Raw genomic sequence first — 27,860 nt, 5'->3', positions numbered from 1 at the left:
TCCGGTATTACAGAGAGAGGAAAACCAGCTTTCCAGATAAGATACACATCAGGTAATGTATAGAGCCGGTATTACAGAGAGAGAGGAAAACCAGCTCTCCAGAGAAGATACACACTAGGTAATGTGTGGACCCAGTATTAGAAAGAGAGAGGAAAACCAGCTCTCCAGAGAACATACTCATCAGGTAATGTGTGGACTAAGTATTACAAAGAGAGAAAACCAAGCTCTCCTCAGAAGATATTCATCGGGTAATATGTGGACCCAGTATTAGAAAGAGAGGAAAACGAGCTATCCTGAGAAGATACTCATCGGGTAATGTAAGTACTCGGGTATTTGAGAGGAAACCAGCACTACTGATAAGGTACCCATCCAGCAATTTGAATACGTTAAATATGAAGTTCGTATACGTAAAAAATAGTGCAAAAATACTGCATACGGTTCATGACATTTCACCGACACTAATTCAAATCATTCAAACAAAAGATTACATAATACACAATCATTCATTTTTATTTAGCATATTTCTCAGAAGTTGGATCACAAAGGAGAGAAAGTGACAAAATATCACTGGATCATACATGTAGATGAATACAAATACAAAAGCACCAAGCAGATGCAATGGCGCCATGCGCTAATAGATGACCTCATAATCTTGACTACACGCTCTCATAGCTACAATACTATTGATGACCACCTAAATCAGGTACAATATAATTAAAGACAGAGAGCATAGACAGTAAATCGCCACAATATAGCTGAAATATTGCCGATGTGGCGTTAAGCCATAATCATTCATTCACAGAGAATAAAAGCAGAGCAGCGACAACAGTGTGATAGCTGGCAAATGGCCGCACGTAACCGATGAAATACGGCCTCTGGTCCATTTACCTCAGTCAGGGTTTTATTCTAACTCTTTATGTAAATACATAAACAGTAGCAAGTTACACGCCCCCTAACACCATGGCTTAAGCAGAATTAGGTAAACAAAATGCACTGATGTTAACTGCAATTTAATAGATGTCACTGGTATAGAATTACCCAAAGCCAGACTCACACATTTGCAAAGTTGTGTGTTTTAACATACATGTACGGGGATTTTGAAGCAAAACAAAGTCACACATGGCAACATATTAAGCGCTTGGATACATGAGCTGCGCATCAACTTGGAGATGAATGGTGATCTTTGAGGTTAAACTTAAAATGGAACTATCTACCAATTCTGTAGAGCACACATGGTGATACATGCCATTACAAGCTGGCTGTGAGTGTGTTACAAGCAGATATGTCAGGGTGTATATTATAATGTCAATTTACTTTAACTTAAGCACCTGTAGGTCCACAGATCTGAATGAAGTTAAGTGAACATAATAAGGAGACAGCTCATCTTGTAGTTATTCATACATGTATGCAATAAAAGAGAATTAGCGCTCAGTACATGTACAACAAAAATTGATCAGGTTTTTTAAAGAAAAACTATGGACAGTATTGTTTACATTAAAATTTGAAAAAGAAAAACGGTGTAACAACGATACACCTATTCAGTTCACCGGACTAAGCACATCCAAACCAAACACGATCTATATTCTGAACAAAGTTCTTAAACAACTGACTTACAGCATACATGTTATCAACGTATATACATGTATTGAGAAAGTCATATACTAGCAATACATCTAAAACATATGATTTGCACTGGGCGAAATTATCACAGTGTCATCACATATATTCATCACACACGGTGTAATACTTACAGGATATGGATCTACCTGGGCAGTGAATACAATGTGTAGTAATGCATATCATCTAACATCATAGCACTTACATGGAAATCTCGTGGAAAGGAAATATTTATAATTTATAATATAAATGCTTATCACCCTTCCTCACTTTGCCGACATGAGGCCGTTTAATATGAAAGTAGCCCTAAGTGGATTTTTTCATTAGAAAAATTGCGAAAATCTGCAAACAGCCCCAGAAAACTTTCATTTTAGATTTTGTAAAACGTTTGTATCTTTCCTTAAGTAAATTAGTTTGTCACCAAAGGCATTCTCATTTTTTCAAATTTTATCGCCATTTCAAAAAATTGTTCTAAATTTGCGACAATGACGAGTGCCAACGGGAACCCTGGGTCAGGTTGTGAGTGTCTTATCTAAATTGGACTACTTTTTGGGTATTTACCATGGGTTACAGGACCCTAATCCAGCCCTTCTCAGCGTCTCATTACCAGACGCTGCCGTTCCCTCGAAGTGCCTTTTTCGCGGGAACATCCCTTCGCCACAGTGGCGAAAGCAATATATGCCCTTCGACTTCAGTTGTTTAGGTTTAAAGTTCGTAAATTTACTCAAATTTAATTTTGGATCCAGAATCAATAAGGAATATTTGAGTTCACTGTGAAAGAACTTGCTTATCAAAACACAAAGTTTTTAAAGAGAATTTAAAATAGGAAAGGTATGCACTGAAGCAGGTGACGAAAACTGGACCCGCGATTTATCAATTAGCATTCAGATTATGTGGGCCGGGAATTACTTTCAATTTACTTTCAAAAAAAAAAAAAAAATACCGACTTCAACAAACAGGGTTTGTTACCTTCAACAAACAACTTTTTAATGATGATCTGGGGTAGCTATGATACAATGTGATGATCAGATGCACATGTCATCCGGGATGGCAGATATATCAAAATATTCAACAATGAGGTGCCCTTCGCCGGTGACTCCACCCACTGCCCTTCTGAGGACAGATTAGGCCCTGGGTTATCCCCAACCATTACAACCATTACCCACATCTCAGAGGTTACTTGGGTAAGAAATGTTATGACTTCACTACCACACCTAAAAAAAAATGGTAGCTGAGAATGTTGCAGACTAAAGGTCAATCTACATGTGGAGGTATGGCAAGGCACCACGCGAAAGTTTAGGGTATATGTATATTGTAGAAGTTGAAGATTTGCTACAGAATTATTGCAGAAAATCAATGCTTGCATCTAACCTGAAACAGTAAGGAAAATATCTTTTTTTTTTCTTCGAAACTAAAGTTACATAACACAACAAGAATTACTACATGTACCATGTTGACTATATGTATTGTCATGTATAAACTGTGACCTGTTTTGCTCAGTGACACTCCTGATTATGCTGATTTACAAGTCACCATTACTAAAAATAAAACTACCCAGTCATTATCTACATGTATTTTGTCTGGAAGAAAACTGACATTGATATTCAGGACAAGTCAGACAGACTGTGTATAACTACACCACGCTGTAAGCTTGTGACAGATCACTGACCACTTTGCGGGAGAAGCTAAACATACTGAATTAGCCACACTGCTCACATTAACTAAAACATCTATGCGCAAATTGGTCAGTTTGTTTAAAAAAAAACCTAATCAAAGTCTATTTCAACAAACTATAATATGACGGAAAAGATGTAATGAATAATTACCCGATGGTCAGGAAGTGCTTATCATATCACAGAGAACTGGGGGCAGAGTTGCAGAGTCACCCGTTACCAGACGAGCAGACACAGATCCAGACCGGACACCAAACTCAACCGATGGCACGAGAGGCTCTGTGACGATAACATCACTGACAGTGTACATTACCTGGTTGTTGTCACAGTCCAGAACTGTCAGTGTGTGATCATCACAGTCCAGGTACACACCCAGGTGATGAGGTCGTGTGTAACGTCTCCACTGTAGATAGTCAGGTTTGATCTCACCACCACTGTGACCATAACACTCGACCTTATCACCACGGTACACCATCACAATGTACCAGGAGTTACGGCCAGTGTCTGTCCTCCCCCTCACATCACAGCTCTCCTGTGTCACTCCTACACGACAGTAACAGCCATGTGAACAGGTGATGTGTATCTCCCAGTAGAACCTGCCCGTCTGGTAAAGCCCGTCTGTCACAGCTCTCCTCCACCTCCCATCCCGACACAAGTCCTCAGCCTTTACCACTGAGCCGCTGTCAGTTATTCTCAGCTTCCTGTCGTCTGTCTCTGTGAATCTCAGCGTCGGCTCTGCAAAAACACAACAGAAGCAGTATAAACAACAGCAAACCATAAACACACCCTGTAAAACTGAGGTGTACACATACCGTGGTTTTACTTTCTCCACACAATCTCTTGGAATAAAATAACATATACTTCTGACATGAATGTGATTTATACACTGATCTCTGTCATTTTTAGCCAGTTTAAAAGAGTTGCGCTTCGACAAGAACTGGATATATAACTAACTGACAGGTACGACATAGGCCGAGTAATGCGTTAAAATACACACATTTAGCGCTCTAATTTGTTTGAAACTTATTACCTAAAACAAGAACAATACCTTCCTCTATCCGGTACTTGGTTTTAGTTATCAGTTATGGCACATTTGAACACAAAACTCACTATGAAGCTGTGGTAGACCTGTTGTCATTCGTGGAGTGACCGGCTACCGAAGCCGTCCTCTAGTAAGGGAGGTAACTCGCCCACACATAACTTACCAAGTGGCATTCTTTTACCACTATGTTCAAAAGACTATTTAATCCATCAGAATTATTAGTAATAAAGAAGTATTGGAATCTTCTAACTATTGAAGTTTCTCTAATATATTTTTTAAAAGACAGTTAATATATTTAAATATTAAAAGCAAACTTATATCAAGTGAGGAAATATATCTAGATCAACAATTATTTCTTTATACATAGATGGAAACCCTTTAATATTAGTAATGAAACAGATATGAGGGTGTTTTTGCCTTTGAAATACATGTTTGACTACATTTGAGTCTAGTAAGTAATACTCAGTTTTAACTTAGATACTTGTTTCATTAATAATTAAGAAAGTTGAAATATATTCTGCTATCAGTAAAGTGTTAAATATCACAGGTCTACACACTGAGGGGTAGGCTACAATATGTTATCTGTTCTGTCCTAACAGTAGACCAGCTGATTTGTACACATGAGGTAAATATCACTCAGACACTCAGGGGTACACAACAATCTGTCCTGCGCTAACTGTACAGCTGCTGATATATGACTCTGCAATGTACTTTCCATTTTTAAAACAAACATAAATATACTGTTGTATAAATTACATTTTTATTAATTTTTAGCGAACCATTGCGTTTATAGCTTACACTGGCTTTATATTTCTTAGAATGGCCTACTGAATGCCTTTAGACTTCAAAGAGCCCCCTTTACACTTTACGAGTACCATACACTATTTAGTGTCCTCTGTACACAACCTATTGTATACATCACACTGATTTTTGTCTTCTAAACACACCCTGCTTTATACCTCACATTAGCTTGTGTCTTCTCTGCACACCCTGCTGTATACCTAACATTAGCTTGTGTCTTCTCTGCACACCCTACTGTATACCTCACATTAGCATTTGTCTTCTGGACACAGCACACTGTATACCTCACATTAGTATTTGTCTTCTGTGCACGCCTTACAGTATACCTCACAATAGTTTGCATCTTCTTGACACAGCACACTGTATACCTCACATTAGTGTGTCTCTTCTAGGCACACCCCAGTGTATACCTTACATTAGTTTGTGTCTTCTGTACACACCCTACTGTGTACCTTGTATCAGCTTGTGTGTTCTTGGCACACCTTACTGTATGATTATATCTTTTTTGCCCACCCTGTTGCATGCATCACATTAGTTTGTATCTTGTTTTGCCCACCCTAGTGCATGCCGCACAATACTTTGTATCTTGTTTTTCCTACTCTTATGCATGCCCCTCATTAGTCTGCATCTGCATTCTGTCCACCCTAGTGTATGTCTTACATTACGTTGTACCTTTTTTGCCTACCCTATTGCATGTCTCACATTAGTTTGTAGATTTTTTGCCCACCCCTTTACAAACCTTACATTAGTTTGTATCTTGTTTTGCCCACCCTAGTGCATGCCGCACAATACTTTGTATCTTGTTTTTCCTACTCTTATGCATGCCCCTCATTAGTCTGCATCTGCATTCTGTCCACCCTAGTGTATGTCTTACATTACGTTGTACCTTTTTTGCCTACCCTATTGCGTGTCTCACATTAGTTTGTAGATTTTATGCCCACCCCTTTACAAGCCTTACATTAGTTTCTATCTTGTTTTGCCCAACCTAGTGCATGCCTCACCTTTGTCTGTATCTTGATATGCCCACCCTTATGCATGCCTCACATTAATTCTGCCTTCTGTGTACACCCTACAGCACCCCTCACATTAGTTTGTATCTTGTTTTAACAACCCCATTGCATGCCTTACATTCGTTTCCTCTTTTTTGCCATCTCTACTGCACGCCTCACCTTAGTTTGTATTTTGTTTTGCCCACCCTAGTGCAAGCCTCACATTAGTTTGTATCTTGTTTTGCCCACCCTTTTGCATGCCTCACATTTGTTTGTATATTGTTTTGCCCACCCTTTTGCATGCCTCACATTTGTTTGTATCTTGTTTTGCCCACCCTTTTGCATGCCTCACATTTGTTTGTATCTTGTTTTGCCCACCCTTTTGCATGCCTCACATTTGTTTGTATCTTGTTTTGCCCACCCTAGTGCAAGCCTCACATTAGTTTCTATCTTGTTTTGCCCACCCTTTTGCATGCCTCACATTTGTTTGTATCTGTTTTGCCCACCCTAGCGCAAGCCTCACATTAGTTTCTATCTTGTTTTGCCCACCCTTTTGCATGCCTCACATTTGTTTGTATCTTGTTTTGCCCACCCTTTTGCATGCCTCACATTTGTTTGTATCTTGTTTCGCCCACCCTAGTGCATGCCTCACCTTAGTTTGTATCTTGTTTTGCCCACTCTAGTACATGCCTCACATTTGTTTGTATCTGTTTTGCCCACCCTAGTGAAAGCCTCACATTAGTTTGTATCTTGTTTTGCCCACCCTTTTGCATGCCTCCCATATGTTTGCATATTTTTTGCCCACCCAACTGCATGCCTTACATTAGTTTGTGTCTTGTTTTGCCCACCCTATTGCATGCCTTACATTATTTTGTGTTTTGTTTTGCCCACCCTATTGCATGCCTTACATTAGTTTGTATCTTGTTTTGCCAACCCTACTGCATGCCTGACGTTATTTTGTGTCTTCAGTGTACACCCTATTGCATGCCTTACATTAGTTTGTATCTTGTTTTGCCCACCCTAGTGCATGTCTCACATTAGTTTGTATCTTGTTTTACCCACCCTAGTGCATGCATCACATTTGTTTGCATCTTGTTTTGCCCACCCTAGTGCATGCCTCACAATAGTTTGTATGTTTTGCCCCCTAGTGCATGTCTCACATTAGTTTGTAACTTTTTGCCCTCCTTATTGCATGTCTCACATTAGTTTGTACCTTTTTTGCCCACTCTTAAGCATTCCCCTCATTAGTTTGCATCTTTTCTGTCCACCCTAGTGTATGTTTCACAATACTTTGTACCTATTTTGCCCACCCTATTGCATGTCTCACATTTAGTTTGTACATTTTTTGCCCATCCCATTACATGCCTCACATTAGTTTGTATCTTGTTTTGCCCACCCTAGTGCATGCCTCACATAAGTTTGTATCTTGTTTTGCCCACCCTATTGCATGCCTCACATTAGTTTGTATCTTGTTTTGCCCACCCGAATGTATTCCTCACATTAGTTCGTCACTTCTGTGTAAACCCTACTTACACCTTGCATTACGTTTTTTCTTTTTCCCACACCCTAGTGAAAAACCTGACATCAGTCTGCGTTTAGTTCACACCCTAGCGTACACCTCATACTTTTATGTTTGTGTCTTCGATGCACATGACGTCGTCACATGACTGAGAAGTTGTTAAGTACGACGTTAAACTCCAAGCACTCTCTCACTCCCTTGATGCACATAGTAATGTAAAGCCTACAGTCGTTTATCACTTTTGAGCACACCCTACTGTATACCTTTCATGCATATACGAACTTACTTGTAACACGTAGGGGTGATATTTGTCCACCGACAGCTCTTTCTAAGTCCTGACGTTCTTGCACTGTCTCTTTTACAGTCACCTGTCTAGGGACAACGTGGTCATGTTGTACAGAATCTAGAAGCTTCTGTTTGCTGACCTCATGTCTCTCCAGATCTGTTCTTGTATCATTCAGCTGGTCATCAACTCTGTGAGAAGAGAAGAGAAAACAAAGAGACACAGTCGTGCAGTAATCTTGTGTGCAACGTAGATTAGATCTGATTTGTCTGGACAAACGTATGTTTAAACATTAGATATATTTTACACTCGGGTCATGTTTTGGACAACTACAGTGCTGGTACTAAGTGTTACAGAAACACATCTGCTGACAATAGTCATGTGCACACGTATAACAAACCTAGAGAGGTATAACACATTTATACATACGTTTTGGTGAAGTCTGTATAACCCTGTCAACAAACAGAATTGAAAACACATAAAATCATGTAAAGATGATAACCGAAACTGAGATACTGTAGCTATACTGTCACCTCAACATATTACAAGAACACAGTTATAAAAACTTTTAGACCATTCCCTGATTACAATTACATTCCATTCTATTACATAGTTCACATCAGCTCTCAATTCCGATTAATAAATTCCATGGTGTTTTATGCAATGTAATTTTCCCCCAAAGATCTGTTTTTCATACAAACCTTGTTTTTGAAAAACAGCATGCAGTATGTTCTTTTTCACATTGCATGTTGCCACTCTATTGCTTTAATCGGACAGTGGTTCGGTTATGGGTAGAAAAGTTGACAGCGACCGGAGGGTACCACTGAGCAAAACAAAACTGTTAAACTCAAATCAACCTTAGTAGATCTGGCAGCATGAGATGGATTTCAACACCTGATAACAGTTCCTAAGGGTGGTTGGGGTATGGGTAACATCTGGAGTTGAAGCAGCTGAACCAGTGTTTAAAAATGTGCACATTTGACTTACCTGCAAAAACTCGACGTCCATTGACGCTAACAAATCTTTGGAAGCCTGTACCATCCTCTCCATTTCCTGGGTATGTAGCTGAAAATGTTTGAGTATAGCGCTACACTCCACGCTCCACTGTGAATAGCGGGTTTTTATACCATCTAAGGACTGTTGTTTCCATGCTTGTAAAGCTTCCAAGGCTGCACAATAAGCCTTTTCTACCTCCTGAGTGTGAAGTTCCTGGTTTTCCTACCAAACAGAAAAATCGCTTACTGCCTCATCCAGACCTTTAGATATGTGTGTTGAAGAAGTTATATATGTATGTGTAACAGGGTGAAATATAAGCGCCACACAACTGTGGCTACAATGTATCTCCGGGATGGAGGGGATTTCCCTGTAGTTTAGGGATGTACATGTAAGTGTCGACTCAAAACATACATATATATATATATATATATATATATATATATATATATATATATATATATATTATATATATATATATATATATATATATTATATATATATATATGTATATTATAGATATTATTGTGACAGCGTGTTATCGGCGATAATATATCAAATGGAGCTGTCTGAGATGGCATATAGCGTGTGTGTTACTTAGCAGAAAGCCATAATAATGATACGATAGTCTTATTAGATAAACCAGAAATAGACAAAATAAACTCGTCCTTCATGCAAATACATCTCCGCATCAAACAGGGCGAGATGGTGGAGTCTTACATGCTTCGGAGAGTGTTTAAGTTTTTATAAAAATCGTCACTGTTCGGATTTAACTCTTTAATTGTAACCTACATATATAATATGTGACAGAAGACAGCTTTATCATGACCAGATGATTGACAGCTGTATGTTACCCGGAATTCTGAGCGATAGCAATACTCCACAGTCAAAACGAGTCACCAGCATGTGCAGTACAACACAGGCTGTACAGGTGTCATGGAAAGTACCAACCTGTATCTTATTGTGCAGCCTCATAACTCCTGACAGTGATTCTTTAGTTTCTTGTAGCACTTTCTCCAGTTCACTCGTCTTGTTCAAAACAACTGGCTGTAATGAAAAAAACGCTACATTAAAAAATCCGCCTTTCAAATGACTCACTACAGTACAGGACACAAAACCCCATTCTTCACTATAGATGACAACCTTTGGGTTAATATATAGTTCCAAGTCATGATATGTTTATTTTGATTATCGATTTATATACTAACATTAAACACGACTAGATAGTGATTTAAGTTACTCGCCAAAAAAATTCCTTGCGTCTTTCTAACGTCATTGAAAACTGTTTACCACTTCTCTTTACTTGATTCCACCGTAATTTTAAATTTGCACAAATTTTTAGTTTCTTCCTGGTTCGTGTTAATCGTTGTATTGAGAATTGACCTTATGATTAATGACTCAGAACATCGATTTTGGTTGATGGCTGATATACGAATGTCTTTTTCGCATTACCTTGTCATTCTCAGCTGCAGATGGTATATCCCGCATAGCATGTCCCGGATGCTCAACCAAACACACCACACAGATCACCATCCGACACGGTTCACAGTACATGATGAACGGCTGACCGTGTCTAGCACATGACGGCTGCTGAGTTGATTGTTGGTCCCTGCTGACTTGACCCTGTGAGGTTTCCTGGGAGAGGTATTCCTGGGACGAAATCAGTCTGTGACGTTTCAGGGGCCCCTTCATTGGGTGACAAATAGCAAGACATTCCTGACAGTAGAACACACCACAGATGGTGCAAAACTTGACAGCTTTAGCATGATTGTCCTCCTCACACAGAGAACAATATGGGATCTCTTCCTCAACCTTAACAGCAGTAGAGAACCTCTCCACCATTTCTGCCAGATGAAAGTTAGGCGCCAGTCCAGCCACACCTTCTCTTCCCAGATTCGTTGGTGCCCGACACACAGGGCATGCTATCAGATGAGCGTCATCATTCCCCCTGCTGTCGGAGGTCTCATCTATCTGCACAGATTTGGACTTGTCAGCATACAAACCAATGCATTTTTTACAAAAACTGTGCTGACACGGTAGCATTACTGGTTCCCGGAATGTTTCCATACATATAGAACATGTGAGAACATCATCCCGATTCTGCTTGCTCTCGGCCATCATTTGCTCAGGGTTTTTTTCCTGAAATAAAAATGGCAAATCGCTCAGATTGGCACCTGTGAGGGTGTTCCTATTTAAAAAATATTAACTTTCAAGACAGCACACAGCCTCCGCCTATTTCAACACTATACACGTTACTTTTTAGTTACTTTTCTCCAATTCTCATTTAAAAAGCATTTAAGTACCTATTCATGTATGAGGAGAGTGTGCGCAAATCACTTTTCTGAAAAGGAATCCATTCTGGTCAGTTAGAAATTTAGCGATCCAACCCTTTATTGCCCACGAGAGACTGTTTTGACAACGGTCTGGTCAAGCCAGTTTGGGCAGATGTGTTTGATACTGATGTTCAATAGACATATAGCTCCCATCCAGATAATGAACAGATTCGTGTGTAAAAACGAACCTGTCGCGGTTTAAAAGTAGATTTACAGAGAATCATTGCGAAATCTTCTTCAGCCCCAATGTCGGGACTTGACTCAATATGACAATTTGGCCAGGCCTGTGGACTGCATTGGTTATGAAGGTAACTTGACCCTATATACTTTATGATAATAGAGCAAAACATTTGGAACAGCTCTATCTACAGAATGATAATAAATAATTAAAGAGATACAATAAAGATCACATTTCTAACAGTGATGATCAACACGAACATGTCTTACTTAGATTAAAGAGGGATATGAATTAAGGTCAAAGTCTTCCAGCTTCCAGTGTTTGATTAGTTGTTGTCAGGAACCACAGAAGTACAGACTACAGCAGAGCTGCTACACCCTCCGATCACCACTGGTCAAACAAAATGTTTAAACCGTAAATGCTGACTTCGTTCCACTGTAGAAGTGTGAAGTACACGTCCAGTTAGATACAGTGTTATGACAAGGACGGTTAAAAGAGAACCTAAAAGCGTGGATTGGAGATATGTAACCTCAGGTAGACTGTAGAAGTAGGTCAGCGTCAGCGATACCTTCATACAGACAGCTCGAGCCAATGTATAAGTCGACCTAGGTGCAGTATACGGCTGTCCTGACTGGTTAAGCTGTGTCATATAACACCCCATTATTGGTGATCAATGGGCGAGGATGTAAGGCTTGCTGAGTGAGAAGTTAATAATACATGTAGCCTTCCAGTTCTGCAACACTGAAAATCCTTTGTGCAATTCAGTACATAATTTTCAGATTCGATTTACTTATACAGTGTAATACACCCCTTCTGTTTAAGCAAGCCTGGAAGTCGGAAGATCCAAGATCAAACCAAACACTTCAAACGGAGGACATATATATCCTAAGTAGAAATTTTTAACTATTACAGTTTTTTTATATTTGAAGCATAGAGGCGAACCTTATAAGTAAACAAACAGCGATCCATATAGGTCGGTTGTTGTGGCTATTAATATGTATGTATACCCAGCCTCAGACAGCAAGTCGACGGCAACCATCGACTTTCAACAAAACCCTGCATAATGCCTCTTAAGGTCAAAGCTTCAGAAAAGTACATTAAAAACGTAGTATCGTCCTGGATATAGTGCGAATCAACATAATTAGACAATATGAACCCAATTAAATCAGTCATTTCCTTGAGAAGAAAATATTCCGAGTGTTTGTAGACAGTATCAGAGGTTCACACACAAGCCGAGAGTAGAGTCTATGCAAAGACACGCCCCGAGTCGTACATCGACTTCGTGTCCATTTGAGGACGTTCAGACCAATTAAATACTGTCTGAGAGTCGGGCACACGATCAAATAAGACATCTCCCTCACCTAATAGAATCATCCCGTCATAAACATAGACGTGCCATATCTTACAGGACTTACCTGTCGACACAATCCCCACCGTGTTTCACTACTTATAAAACTGCGCAAATTGAAATGGAAAATACTTTGTTCGGTGAAATACACGTCATCTGAGCAGGGGAGGTAAATGCCTCACTTGAGTACGTCGTAAAACACCAATCAAATAAATAAATAAATCCATGACATCCCCACAGTTGTTAGCACCGTTCTCTTTTAACTTTATATGCGAATGCTATATTTTAATAAACTACCATGGAGTTTCCCTAAAATTAATTCAGTAGTTTGGCTCAATTCATTTATATTTGTATAGAGATTTGCGTCTAAACACTGTCCAATAGACAGTCTTACGAAGACATCACCTATATATATTATAGTAGGGCTGAAAATAATGTGTGCACATCTGTACATAATTTTAAGATTCTATATACTTTTAGCACCAATTACGTACACACACATTATGGGCAATAGATTTTAATTATTTATTTTACTTTTATGCCCAACTCAAGAATGTGCACATAACCGTAAAAATGTTGGCCCTCGCAAAGGCCATTATTTGCAGAGTACTGTTATAACTGCAGCTGATCGGATGGCTCACACATCAACGATCAATAACAATTTACCAGTAACAATATTTATTTATTTATTTGATTTATGCCGTACTCATGAATACTTCACTTATACGACAGCGGCCAGCATTATGGTAGGAGGAAACTGCGTTTGGGGGAAGCCAACGACCATCCGCTTGATGCTGATAGACATTCCCACATACGGCCCGAGAGGAAGCCAGCATGAGCTGGACTTGAACTCGCAGCGATCGCATTGGCGAAAGGCTTCATGGTCATTGAGCTGTTCTGTTGTGCTAATACCCTCGGCCACGGAGGCCCCTATGGGCAACTGATATAGGATATCATATAACAGATGGACTGACCTACATGGATTAGGAGAACGCTTGTACCCCTGACAGGGCTTTTATACTATCACAGTTGTTATATTTGGACCAGACAGGCGAACGTTGTAAGTAAACAAACAGCGATCCATTTAGGCAAGATATTCAGACTTTGTGTGTCACATGCGGCACGTCACCGCCAGTAATCGACCTTCAACATAACTGCATAATGTCTTTCAAGGTCAAAGTTTCAGAACCTCACATTAATGACGTACTATCGCCCTGTATACATAGTGACAAGACTGACACAGTTAAACAGTATGAACCTGAATAAAAATCAGTCGTTTTTATTTATACGCAAATATCGACAGTTTGAGGTTCACACACAGGCTGACATGGCTAATGTTAAAGTCTATAAAGGAAACGCTCCATTCGTATATCTACATTGTGTCGATGTATGGACGACCAAGCCAAGTAAGTTGTGTCTGACAGTCGGTGATATGATCAAGTAAAGATAACTCCTTAACCTGAGTGATCGTTTCCATCCAAACTACATATAATCGTCTTACAGAACTTAGGCCTACCTGTCGACACAAATCTAACCTGGCTTTAAAACTTTGTGAAACTGAGCAGATTCAAAAAGACAATACTTAGATCTGAGAAATGCACGTGACCTGTGCAGGGGAGGTAAATCCCTCCCTAGGCCTATGTTTGTACACATTTATACTCTGTGACATCTCAACATTGGTTTCCGCAGCTCGGCATTAACTTTAAGCCTATATGTGAATGTCACATTTCAACAAACAATCACTTTCCCACAAAATTATTTCAGTAAATACGTTGAAATCATTTATATTCATCACGTTTAGTTCTAAACAGAATACATTGGAAAGAAAGATGAGAAATGTCTGATGTATTTTCTGAAACCAGCATACTGAGATTAGGCTATATCTACAATATTTGCCCATTGAATTCAATCGGCATTACCCTCGTGGCGTCTCCGGGTTGAAAAGAAAAGGGCCTGAGTTTTCTTGGCAAGCTTGTCGTAACCTAGAGCTCTGCCGTGAGAACTCGGTGAAATATAATGGACTCACATCTTCCATCTCTGTATAAGGGGCCATAGAGGAGTAGGCCTACCTGATTGCCCTCGGTTGCAACCCTTAAATGCGAGATTTTCACGCCCAACACTCCACTTCGGCTTTGACTTAGTTAGAGACTGATTGGCCCAGTTTGACCAATCGGTTAGAGAGGATATCCTCCGAACTAAAATCACAAGGGGTTGTCAATGTCAGGCGATTCACAACATACAAGTGACAGTGATAGAAAACTCAGTACGTACTTATCGACATTTAATAACCCCTCTTTTCCTCAGTCATTCTCAATTTGCCGGTACAGTCCCCAGGTAGACCTATACATACCTAACTTGTCATGCCAAAACTTGGGCATTGTAATGGTCATTGTTGAGATAAACTGTTTTGCGTCCAATTTGCAGGAGAAGGCCATAAATCAGCATTTATTGACACTGACTTGCCGATGATTGGGGACGGTAAATCTAAAACCTAAAACTATATCTGTGAAAGAATTAACTAACCTGTCAATAAAACTACGTCCTCATCTGGCTCTGCACTCAATCAACGTATCTCTGGACCTAACTTTTTTTTAACATCTCGGGGTCTCCGTGGCCGAGGCGGTTAGTGTGCCAACGCGTCGCAATGACCCAGGGGGATCTCACAATGCGGTTTCTGTAAATTCAAGTCCAGCCTATGCTGTCTTCCTCTCCACTTGTACGTGGGATGGTCTTCCAGCAGACTGCGGATGGTCGTGGGTTCCCCCGGGATTTGTCCGGCTTTCTTTCACTATAATGCTAGCCGAAGTCGTATAATTGAAATATTCTTATGTACGGCGTAAAACATTAATCAAATAAACGAATTAAACATCTCCAGTGCAATCATCAATAGCTTTGCCTAGAGCAATAGCATTGTTTTGCTGCAAGACGTCCTGAATCACTAAAAATGCTGACCAATTCTCCACATTATGTTCAAACTTCATTTTTCAGTTTCAGTTTCTAACCAATTTGTCCTCTCAGCCACTGGAGTCTCTCTTGGGCTTGTTTAATTATGATATTTAGATTAGTTGTAATTTTTCCACAGTCGTGGAAGAAGGTGTATATTATCCCGGTTCCAAAACCCGGTAGTAAATGACAAATAATAAATAATAAACTTTACTGTATAATATTAAATGTGGTTTTCCTCAAAGTCGATTTAAAGTTTGTCGCATTGAAACTTTTATTCGTAATACGGTGTTTTAAAAGACTTCTCGGATACTGGACTTGTCGTCATCTATGTATGTATCAGAACTTTGATCGTCAGTTTAGAGTACGAGTAGGTACAATCTTTTCGACTCTGATGAGCAAAAATGGGTGTACTCCAGGGCAGTATACTATCGACAACACTGTTTAGCTTCAACTTAATAGCTTGTCAAAAAAACTTGATATCTGTTACAGAGGGTTCTTTATATGTTGATGGTTTCCTTATAGGCTACTGTGCTGAATTATGAATTACATCGAAAGGCAGCCGCAGCAAATTAGCAAATTACGCTTTTTCCCCGTGTTAAAATTCTTAAAATTAAATGTACAAATCTATGCGTCGAAACAAACATTCGTATACCAACCGTCAATCAAGATGGACGTTCGAGGTCAACAATCGCAAGGCCAATTCCCAAAACTACATTTAAGTAAACATCTAGATACAGTTAAAGTCTTATATAGCACAGCCCAGCACTGACTCGGGTTTTTCCAGCGTTTCCTCTCTCGCTTCTTCCAAAACCTGAATTAATATCTGACCCACGTAATCATAAGAAATCAATTTCAAATTCTCTGATGACACAGTTTTTGAAGGACAGCTAGTTCTAAACCAGTAATGTATAACTATAACAGTTAACATCAATGCAGTGGGGTTTGTTTTTAGACTTCCAAACTAAAAGTTTGGAAAACCTAGTGTTATAGTACGGATTATTAGGAGTTCAAGCCATACAAGCTTGATTTATTTATTTTTGTGATTGGTGTTTTACACCATCCTCAAGACCATTTCATATGCAGTCTGCATTATGGTGGGAGGAAACCGGGCAAAGCCGGGGAAGCACACGACCATCCGCAGCAATACAGGCTTGAATCCCTAGACTTGAGCCCCGGTTGTATCTGTTCGAATTATTATTATCATTATAGGCAGTTTGGTGGTGATAACTTTTATGAGAAAACGACAAGTGATACGTCCCTGAAACTTTAGTATGTTTTAGGAATGTATCTGAAGTTGTGCTTTTTGGCTTTTGGGGACATTTGGTGGCCATTTTGGATTTTGTGCCAACCTGAGCAAATCTTCTTCTTCAGAGCGGCTGATGCGATTGAGCTGAAAATTAAACTGCAGTTGCGCTAAGCCTAGGCACATTCAGGTTGATAACGAAAACTTTCTTCTTTGAAAATTCTACAAGCTCGCTCCTGGGTGAAAATGACTTGTGATTTAAATTCAAAGAGAACACAAATGATCAGACGTACAGTATACCCACAAAGTGCTCTAAATGTATTAGATGTATGTAAAAAAAAACCAAAGCGAACACAAAACACATCCGACACACATGTGCAAGAAACCCAACATGTACATGTACAATGGCAACAAAAGATGAATGCAATTGTTTGCTGTTTTACTGCTTATTAATATTGTAACCAAGAAAAAAGCCACATAGTCATTTGTGCTGAAGTCACAACCTTAGGGCTTTACGTGTTCAGTTACTCGGTTTCCCCCAGAACAGGTTTCCACCCGTCAACATAATTTTGTATTCAGTTTTATGAGTTTACAAATATGAAGTTTACAAATATGAAGTACCTATGACTGGCTAACCAGAAAAGATTTATTCCTTTTTAAAACTAATTTGTTTTTGTTCACGCTTATGATTGCGTTTTTTTTTCTGTCATAAAACCACCCTTTAAATGGTGATAAGGTTTTGCGGTGTTTGCTTACACAGTATCCCTTTCTTCCAAAAAGCAATAGTGGATTCATGTGATGTAAGTTTGTAGGCCGACGAGGTTAAATATAAAATCGTTTACTCGCAGTTACTTTTTCCAACTTATGTATGTTCTACAAACTACATACATTCTCTAGCAATCTATATTAAACGTAGTGCCAGTTTTTCAGAGAGAGTAATCTCTCAAAACATTTCCAACCATATATGGGGGGTGGGGGTGGGGAACACGTAATACCCTTTCTCACTATTGCAATTTTCATCCAAAAAGCATTGTAAGACTCATATCAGTATGTGTGCCTGGTTTGCCTCGGAGGTCATCCCTTCTGCTCAGTTAGAAATATGGCGACTTTCGCTATTGTTATGCTATAAACAGCAGTGTGTAAAAAAGACTCTGGCGATATAAAAGTAGGAAAAAAAAAAACAAAAGAAAGAAAGACCTCCAGAAGCAATGTTGGAACTTGGTAATTTTGACCCAATTTTATAAAATAATCTGTGCAAATCCGTACATAATTTTAAGATTCGATTTACTTTCAGCACCATTTACCTATACAGACATTCCTAATCTTTGACGTCATGATCAACTAGTATAGGCTATCGTATAACAGATGTGCTGACCTATATAGAATAGGAGAACTGTATACCCTACAACCATTAATCAATACCAACCACAGGTTTATATTTGGAGCGGACAGCCGAACGTTGATAAGTTAACAATAAACACCGATGCATGATCAAGGCAATACGTTCGGGCTTTGTGTACCACAGGCGACACGTCACCGCCAATAATCGACCTTCAACATAACTCTGCATCAGGCCTTTCAAGGTCAAAGCTTCAGAAACTCAATAGCATAGAGGCCTCCCATCGCTCTGTACATATACATGTAGTGACAAGACCGACATAAATAAACAGTATGAACCTGAACCCAATCCAGTTGTTTTCCTTGATGTAAATAGTCAGACTAGTTATCGACAGTGCTATAGGTTCACACACAGGCTGACGATGGAGTCTATAAAAGACACGCCCTAGCCGTCAGTCTGCAATTAACATCATTGCCATTTTTACCTAATTCTGCTTTAACCATGGAGACAGGTGTCGACAGTGGGTGTGTAATTTGCTACTATACACCCTTTCACAAGTTGGTAAAACTGAACAGATGGAAACAGAAAATACGTAGTTCTGAGAATTGGACGTGGTCTATGCAGGGGAGGTAAATCCCTCAGTATGCTTGTACACATTTATACTCTGTGACATCTCAACAATGGTTTGCACGCATCGCCTTCAACTTTATATGCAAGTGTCACATTTCAACAAAGAACCAATTTTCTACAAAATTACATCAACAGATGTGTTCAAATTATGTGTAAGTGTTATCACTTTCAGTTCCAAAGCAGAATATATGAAAACTATAGTTGAGAACTTTTGGATGCATTTTTCTAAAATCAGTATAATGAGAGTAGGCTACAGCTACAAGAGTTGCTCACTGAATTCAAGCGGCATTACTCCAATGGAGTCTCCGAGGGTGAAATCAGGTTTCTGGGCAACCTTGTCGTACAAGGCGACTAACCTAGAGCTCCCCGATGTGGCCCATGTGAATATAATAGACCCATATCTTAGCGGGTGGTGTAATGCCTGTTGATCATGGAGTACCTGTTTGCTGTGGGTTGCGACCTTAATGGGAGAGGAACGGGGATACCAGTAGTTGAGGGCAGGTTAGTCTTGCGACATTTTCAAGCCCAAGACTGCACATGACCCTTGCTTAGATAAAGGCTGGAGGTTGGACTGGTCCAATTGAACTAATCGGCTGGAGCAAATGTACTCCAAACTAAAATCTCAAGAGGTTGTAAATGTCAGGCAATTCACATATCCAAAAAAAAAAATACAGTAACGGCAAACTTAACAAGAACCTATCGATATTTAATAACTTTATGGTCCTCAGTCAATCTCGATATGGCCACACAATGTCCAAGTAGACATGCACCTACCTAACCCGACTAGGTTCGTTTCATGCCAAAAGTGTGGACATGGCAATGGTCAATGTAGAAATAAATTGGTTTGTTCCCCACGTGCAGGTGATGTTCGACAAAGAGTCAACTCTATACATGTTTTGTTTGACAGCCTCACTCTCAATGCCATCATGAAATACTTTAGGGCCATTGGCCTAAATCCTAAAATATAAATTCCAATTTAAAAAAAATTGTTTTTAACGGTTGGTGCTACCCTTGACAACCAGTCATGGGAAGCAATTTGCATATCAAAGACCACTCCAGCAAGTTGGTACTTAAATACCCCACAGTAAAGTTTTTTTTTACTACCATAGCTCAATATTTGCTCAGCCATTCACACAGTTTGAATTGTTATGGATTGCCGCATGCGGCTCACAAATGTGGTCGTCTGGCCACGTACATTAAATGTACTTAGTAGTGATGATCTGCCGTGACTAATGTGGCTCCTCGCGGCTTAGCTAGCTATTCAATTATACACCCATTTCAACTAAGTAACTGTACGTAGATATAAATGTGTTGTTCTTCCATTTTCGAATACATACTGTCTTTTTTCTATTCATGGTTGAAGAACAAAGTATTGTCATTGATATGATTATTCGAGTCACGCGTCGCTAACGTGTTTTCAAGGTCATTGACGGAGGAAGGGTCAAAATGAAGATCGGAAACTCAGTAACGGAGTTTGGTCAACACGAAGCCTCGATGGTTTCCGTGTATCTCCGTCTCAATGAAGTCGCCTTGGTTTCCCCCGGGTTCTGCTCAGTTTCCTCCCACCATAATGCTAGCCGCCGTCGTATAAGTGAAATATTCCTGAGTTCGACGTAAAATTACCAACTAATAAATAAACAAATCAATCAATGAAGTCGCCAGACGAACAAGGAATGTTTTCGGAATCTCCGCCCAGGTCCTGGTTATGTCTTCAGCTATTGCGTCAACCTGCTGGAGCTGGCGTCGCTGCCGTCTCAAGCGTAGGTGCATTTCGTAATTAACTTGCTAATTAGATGCTATAAATCAGGTGAATTTGCATTCCAAGAGTCTACGTTAAAGGTGTTTGCATCCATAATGCTCCTGTCACCCGAGGGATGAGCTTGACTCCTGTTGTAATGTCATCCCTGGGCCGAGAGGAACGACAATTGGCTGAAGGATCTGGTCTCGGTAAACCTGCAGCTTTTAAGATTACCGTCACCAACAACAAGAGTACGGTGGCGAAATGTGACACCTCTCCACACCATCACTGACCCGCGCTTCTCTCAACAACAACTACATCAAAGTAAGGCTCACCCGGACGACCACACTGGCGTAGACGCCCATTTGAATGGGAAAGGTGAAAACGCAATTTGTCCCTAAACAGTACATTTTGTCACCAGCTTGCAAGGCGTCTGTTGTCCTGTTTGCACCACTGCAACCTTGCTTGACCATGTTTTTGGCGTCTACGACGCATTGCGACGTGCGCTCAACCCAATATCCCATTGACGATTTTATACGGTTTGTGGGATTATATGGGCATGGTGTGGAATGATTCAAACGGGTTCTAGGGCTGTTTGTCCTGAAGTTTCTGAGGTGTGTCAAACTTCTTGATGTCTGTTTCTGAAGTGTGTCAAACGAATCCACCCATCTTGCGCAGGCGTCTTTACCCATAGCACGGACGATCTCTTACGTCCTGAAAAATGGTGTCAGCCATCGCTGCTATGGAGTTTCTGTGACAATACATCCGCCTCGACAATACATTACAATTCTGGTTGCTCAGTTGTAGTTTTAACTTTTTTCACAGACATTCCAGCGTATATATTGCATTACTATGCTTTGCTAAATACATAACTATAAATTCATAACTGTTTATGAATTATCAAAGAATTTATATATGTTTTAGGAAATTTATTTTTATAAAAAAGCAAAGCTAAGAACAAACGCAAACATAAAAAGAGATAAAAAGATAACTACCATCATGCAGAGGACACTTATTGCTAAGTTCAAGGCTCTGCAGCACAATTTAAGCGTTTGGCACTTTGCTGGAGTTGATTCCAGCGTCGCCTGACAAAGCTAACAAGTCTCTCTCCAACGCTTTTCCTCTGAATCTGATCTGGCCCTCCCCCAGGCGATCTCACAGTATCCGACCTGACTTGAGTCGACGACGGCTCACGGCTGGCCTGGCTGGAGTTGACGTCATTGCCCGTGTCACGTGGGTGAACTCGGCTGGTCGTCTGCTCTGACTGTTGTCCACATCTTGTTGGCCTGATCTCCCGACAGTCACGGATAATGTTTGGACTGGTCGCTGGCTGCTTCCGGGTTAAGGAGGAATCGGGCTGTGGCAGATGACGAGCGAAGTTAGCAGCCAACGTCGGCTTCAGACACGCACGGCCTCTCCCCATGTGTGGGAATTTGCCTCTTGTTGGTCTTGGGCCAGTAGGCCTAAATTCTGAACACAAAAACAACATTCTTAAGTTTGAATACTTTATAGCTTAAAGCACACGAGCTCGCAAACAATAAGTCAACCCTATATGAAATATACCTCTATCCCAAAATGTATGTAAAGAAGTAAAGGTATAAAATTCAATTCGACAACGTCTCTGCAATCAGGCTTCCAGCCGCCAGGGGAGAACTTCGCTCTATCGCTCAAACAGACTACACTTCCGTACACTCCAGCCGTCCAATGTTCTGATATATTTTACCAGCAATATGAAGGTAGTTCAATAACCGATTGGCTTTCAGACATCGTGTTATGGTGCAAACTGTTTTCAGCAATGGTGCCTTTTCTTTCTGTCAAACTGACCGTGGATATTACTTTTACCCGCTAATGTCCTCACGGTGGTTTGATTTGGATACTGATAGAATTAGGGTAATTGGACACCAGATGATATACCGCGAAGACATAAACTTAATTACCGCTTCGGTGGCCTAGTGGTAACAATGTCCGCCTCGAAATGAGGTAATAACAAACACTTTAAAAATGGTAGGCCTATTTGTTGCTGCCTTGCCCGGTACTCAGCAGTGAGAGATTAAATCCAGGACACATGACTGGTTGACTTGGTGTCAGTATAATCTCACTAGATGGGATGTCATACCTAGTCTTTTCGACATGATACTTCAGTGGTGGAAGTACGTCAGCGGTATGGACTTACCCTGCCTCAAGAACACACAATTAATGACTCCTTGTCATCATATGATTGAAAAATTGTTATCTACGACGTTAAACGCCATACATCCACCCATACACACATACATCCACATATACATACATGCATGGGGCCTCCGTGGCTCATTTGGGTTAGCGTGCTAGCGCAGCGTAATGACCCAGGAGTTTCTCACCAATGCGGGCGCTGTGAGTTCAAGTCCAGCTCATGGTGGTGGGAAGGTCACCCAGCCGCCTGCGAATAGTCGTGGGTTTCCCCTGGGCTCTGTCCGGATTCCTCCCACCATGATGCTGACCGCCGTCCTATAAGTGAAAAATTCTTGAGTACGGCGTAAAACACCAATCAAATAAATAAATAAATAAACATACATACATACATACATACATAAACTTAATTACCATTATTCACTGCCACAGGAGTTGTCCTACACCCTCACATGCTGTTAGCTGTTGTTTGTTGGGCTCCATATTTTGTGTGGGGTATAGGTTGTCTCAGACTTTGAGTTGGGGGCAAGTTCTGACTAGTAAGTTTGAAGTGGGCAGAGGGCGTGTGCATGGTGTGTCAGCTTGATTTTTCTCGGATTTCTTGCCACCATTGACTGAATGGAAACTGGTTTGGTAGCCCCCATCTTCTAACGAACAGTGCACGCGCACATGAGGGCCAGCGTTACAGCGTTCAGGTTTTTGTTTCTCCATGATTTTCTCATCATGATTCCGTACATTTCTAAGCTTTGCTAGATATTCCAAATCAGAAGCTGTCCCCCTCCTGCTCCAGCCTGCATTCTCTCTCCTTGTGTTCTAAAGATCACCGTGGAATACTCGCATGAATCTTTTGGCTTCCATCCTGGTGTTCACTTCGCCACGGCATACCTTGTCCTCGGTGATATGGCTTCTCCCTGTTTATGGGACAGGTTCTTGCCATGTCTCTGTTTTGGGGTCATTTTGACTACACAAGGCAGTTTATCCGTACATTTTCTGCTGAGTCTTGAGGAGACTTGCTGTACTTTTCACTGGAATTCTGGACCTTTTTTAGCGGCGTGAAACGTACAGAACCGGATCTTCCAGTTCGTCTACCTTAATGTTATTGGTGGAAACTTTCTCCCTTGGACGAAGAAACTAAGCGTTGCTCAGATTTTTCCGTCTTGCGATCGGGAATTGCCCTGAAGGATTCCAGACGAGATTTCCGCTCGTTGGTCACGTGGGTGATTTGCTTCTCTCCTTCGTAGCTGCTCGTATTGTCCGACCAAAAGCCGGAGTAATCCTTATTTTTCATGGCCCTGATGAGTAGTTTGGCATCCGGGCAGTCTTTGACGTCTATATCCAAACTATCAGGAACGGTTTCCGGCTCTAAGTCAGCCTTGTCCAGACGAGTTAACAAGTTATTATTGTAGCCCTTTCGAGAAAGGTAGACTGAAGTACAAAGAAAGAAAAAGCAAAAAAACATTGAAGAAGTAAACAAATGACGTCTCACAAAGGTTTTAGCGGTATCGTCAAATCATTTCACATGTTGGTAAACTCTACCTTATTAATTGAGTGTTAGTAAATACCTTAGTCAAGCAAATTATATGCTGGTAAATACTTCATTGAAAAAAAAACGTTGTAGCAAAAAAGAATATCCAATAAGAGCTGTGTTCCGACATAAACACTTACTTTCTAGGAAGAATTTTTAGAAGACTTTGTAAATTAAAAATACGTGATACCATGTTGGTGCCAATTTTATCCTCTGTTGTACGTTATATGTATGGTTTGTCACATCTTGTCCCAGCAATGACCCAGGAGCCTCTCACCAATGCAGTCCCCGTGAGTTGAATTCCAGATCATTCTGGCATCCTCTCTGGTTAGGCCAGATTGCAAATAATCCTGACACCTCCGAAATAGATGTCTTTTAAGTACATCTATATCGCACCATAACATCATATGGCAAACAAATCAACTAATTCATTATCGAAGGCCGCTACAGACACAGAAAATCTATTCAAGTATACCATAACAGTGTTTCTTAAACGACGGACAAAAGAAAATTCTGAAGCTTTGTTTACAATACCTCGTAGTTTTGGTAAAATTATAGCTAGTCAAGTGTATTTTGCATTTTGTCTCAGTGTTTTCTTCACAGAGGTTTTTTTTTTTTCACTTTTTGAGACTCCTGTTTTTTTCTCTGTTGAAAACACACCCTTGACAAGAAATACTCCCCCCCCCCCCCACTTCCTTTTATAAAATAGCAACTGAGTATAGTTTATATGCATTAGCCTGGCAAGGAAGGTCATGACTCAGTTAACATGTGATTTCAGCTAAGTACTATATTGCTCCGATTTTAGATCTCCACAGGACGTCTCAAAACGGTCGTTTTCTGATTGGAAGAGGCGACCTGAACCCTTGTTTTTCCCTGAGCTCCACCCCGTGGGTGATAACGTCCAATGACCGTGATCTTGATTATGTTTATTTGGCTTAATTGTGATATTTGTTTGCCTGTTTCCAAGCATCCTTAGTTTACCCAAAGAAAATTTTACATTCCAGAGAAGTCGTTGCTACCATTTTCTTTTTCTATACCAAGTATTGATTGGATAGTTCTGACGGTAGAAAGTGCACGTCAGAAAAAAAAAAAGCGCAGTATAATGATATTCCCTGGTGACAGACGCAATGGAACGAAAAAAACTAATCACATACATTGTACTGCTCCCCTTAACCGGACCAAAGTTCGTGTCTTATCGAGGTCACCTGACTGGCTCTCTCTTGGCTTTACGAGCTTTTTGTATTCCGCCATTTCATCTTTCGTAGCCATCATCTTCGCCTGTGGTGTCGTCAGCGTGTGTGTAACTACCGTTATCTGAAAGTCTCTGAAGCGTTTTTCAACAGACTGATATTTTGTGAAATTATGTAATTTTTTAAATTATTTATTGTTTAAAATACTAGCAATTGATGAATCGGTTGAGGAAGATTTTGTTTGTTTTTCTTAAGAGAATTAGTAAAACATCCACCCTTAAAGTGTAAAATTTGGAAAAGTGGACTTGCGTTTACAGCTCTATATGTATATAAGTTATTTTGCAATATAGGTGTTCACTGTAAGTCACATATTATTTGGTAAAACTGCAAGTTGAATCAGATGGAATGGTTTTATATTTTCGGTTAGCAGTTTGTAAAACGATACACGATATGTGTAAAACTGGGATATGTGTCCACACAGACCCATATGAAGTCGGAAATTGGATTAATTGATGCGTTGTAGGTTTTCTCTCTAAATTACACATGCGTCTGAAACTTTAAGTTTGTCAGATAATGGCTCAGATGGGACAGGTTTTATACTTCCGGTTATTGGACAGAATTACTAGAATTTGTAAAACCATGATCCCGATCATTAAATTTGTGTAGTTACATATATCTTGAAAAGACAATAGGTGTTCTCTGTAGGTTAAATAATCTGTGTAAGTTATATAATATCACGAAATTGTCTTACGTTTGTTAGCTACTTAACTGGAGTAAGTTTTACATTTTCAGTTGCCAGCATTTGTAAAATAACTCACACGAAACTTACTAGAAGTTGCTTAAATGTGTTAGGAGCGTACATGACATGAAATGCCACATATAGATAATATAGGTAGGATACATTTCAAAATTTTAACTTAATTTCCACACTGAAAGAAAAGTTTTAGATGTTCAGATAACACTAACTGGCAAAGAGGAAGTTATCCTGGTCTGTCATATGAAAATTAGTCGATTATATTTCTTCAAACGGAAATACATGCATGTCGTTTAAAATGTAAATTTATTTATTTATTTGTTTGTTTAAAAGGCGCTAAAAAATGGAAGTAGGGGCATATTGTCGGTGAAAGGTGTTTATTTATTTTATTTTTTTGTTGTTGTTGGATTGGTGTTTTACACCGTACTCAGGAATATTTCACATACACGACAACAGCTAGCATTATGGAACGAGGAAACCCGACACAGATCGGGGGAAAACCCACGCCATCCGCAGGTTACTGGCAGATCTTCCCTTGCATGTCCGGAGAGGAAGCCAATATGAATCGATTTTTGACCTTGATTTGAGCGATAAAGACTTATATGACGGTTACGAATGTAGTCGCTCCTTGCAGTTTAAGTGTAATTAAATACTTTGGCTCACAGCAGCGGGAAGGAGTAGCTAAGATGATTTTACATTTGCGGATAACTTTTTATAAATCCTAATACGTTTTGCCTGTTTACATATTCAGGTAAATGTTTTATATTTGCTTGTATCCAAAATTTTACATCTTGGGGTAATGTTTTATACAATTAGGCGATTTTATAAATCCTGGTAATTTTCGGGTGATTTTACATCTTCGGATGGTACAAATGGTCAGTTACCTGATAAAATAACAGCTTTCAGATGATTTCTTCCTTTCACAAGAGACCGGCCCTGATAGCACAGTTGGTAGAGCGTCCGCTTGGTAGATCCAGGATGAATCCTGCATGGGTCGGGTCACCAACAAACTTCCTCGCTTGTCGTTTAGCATGAAGGGGATAGTGCAACTACTGGTTGATCCGTATCAGTATAATGGCTCTGGCGGGTCGGCCTACTTGTCTTTGGTAAGTCGCCTCGGTAAAGCAGCACTAGATAAAAGAGCGGTGGAAATCCGTCCTGTGACAAGGAGGCACATTACATACACCATAAGGATTCTTTCGTGGTCATATGACTGAAAAATTGTTTAGTACCGGTACGACGTTAAACCGCAAGCACTCACTCACTCCTTTCACAAGAACTTTTGCTGTCGCTGTGCTGCAAATTGATCAATACTCACGTCTCAGCTGGTCGAAACCTGAACCAAAACGATGATCAAAATACAAGTTGACGTCACATGACCGTATGATCCAATTGAAACGTCTGTTACGTATTCCCGTGAAATTCATCGTGATATGACGTTCGTAGCCTGGATTGCCTCTCTCTTCTTTGTTACACTATAAAAATGAGCCTAAGGGTAATGGGCTATCGCGTTTGTTGGAAGTCAACGAAACAGCCAATGAAAACATCAG

At 40.1% G+C, this 27,860-nt stretch overlaps 1 protein-coding gene across 2 annotated transcripts in view; it reads right to left on the bottom strand.

Moving 5' to 3' along the window:
- LOC135462683 (E3 ubiquitin-protein ligase Midline-1-like) overlaps positions 1-12,871 on the bottom strand; it is a 69,146-nt gene extending 56,275 nt beyond the window's left edge. The window contains exons 1-6 of one of the 2 annotated variants that reach the window (XM_064739908.1): positions 12,844-12,871; positions 10,370-11,056; positions 9,869-9,964; positions 8,912-9,142; positions 8,354-8,376; positions 7,928-8,115 (exon numbers count right to left, since the gene is read on the bottom strand). In XM_064739908.1, the coding sequence (XP_064595978.1) occupies positions 7,928-8,115; positions 8,354-8,376; positions 8,912-9,142; positions 9,869-9,964; positions 10,370-11,038 (1,207 nt within the window). In that variant the 5' untranslated portion in view covers positions 11,039-11,056; positions 12,844-12,871. Of the gene's footprint in view, positions 1-7,927; positions 8,116-8,353; positions 8,377-8,911; positions 9,143-9,868; positions 9,965-10,369; positions 11,057-11,996; positions 12,323-12,843 lie in introns of those variants that run through there. The other variant, XM_064739907.1, reaches the window with a different exon arrangement.
- Positions 12,872-27,860: the final 14,989 nt, after the last annotated feature.

Source organism: Liolophura sinensis, chromosome 2 (genome assembly GCF_032854445.1).
Source record: "Liolophura sinensis isolate JHLJ2023 chromosome 2, CUHK_Ljap_v2, whole genome shotgun sequence".
NCBI classification, from domain to species: domain Eukaryota; kingdom Metazoa; phylum Mollusca; class Polyplacophora; order Chitonida; family Chitonidae; genus Liolophura; species Liolophura sinensis.
The sequence above is the reverse complement of the archived record's forward strand: the minus strand, read 5'-3'. Positions and strand labels throughout refer to the sequence as shown.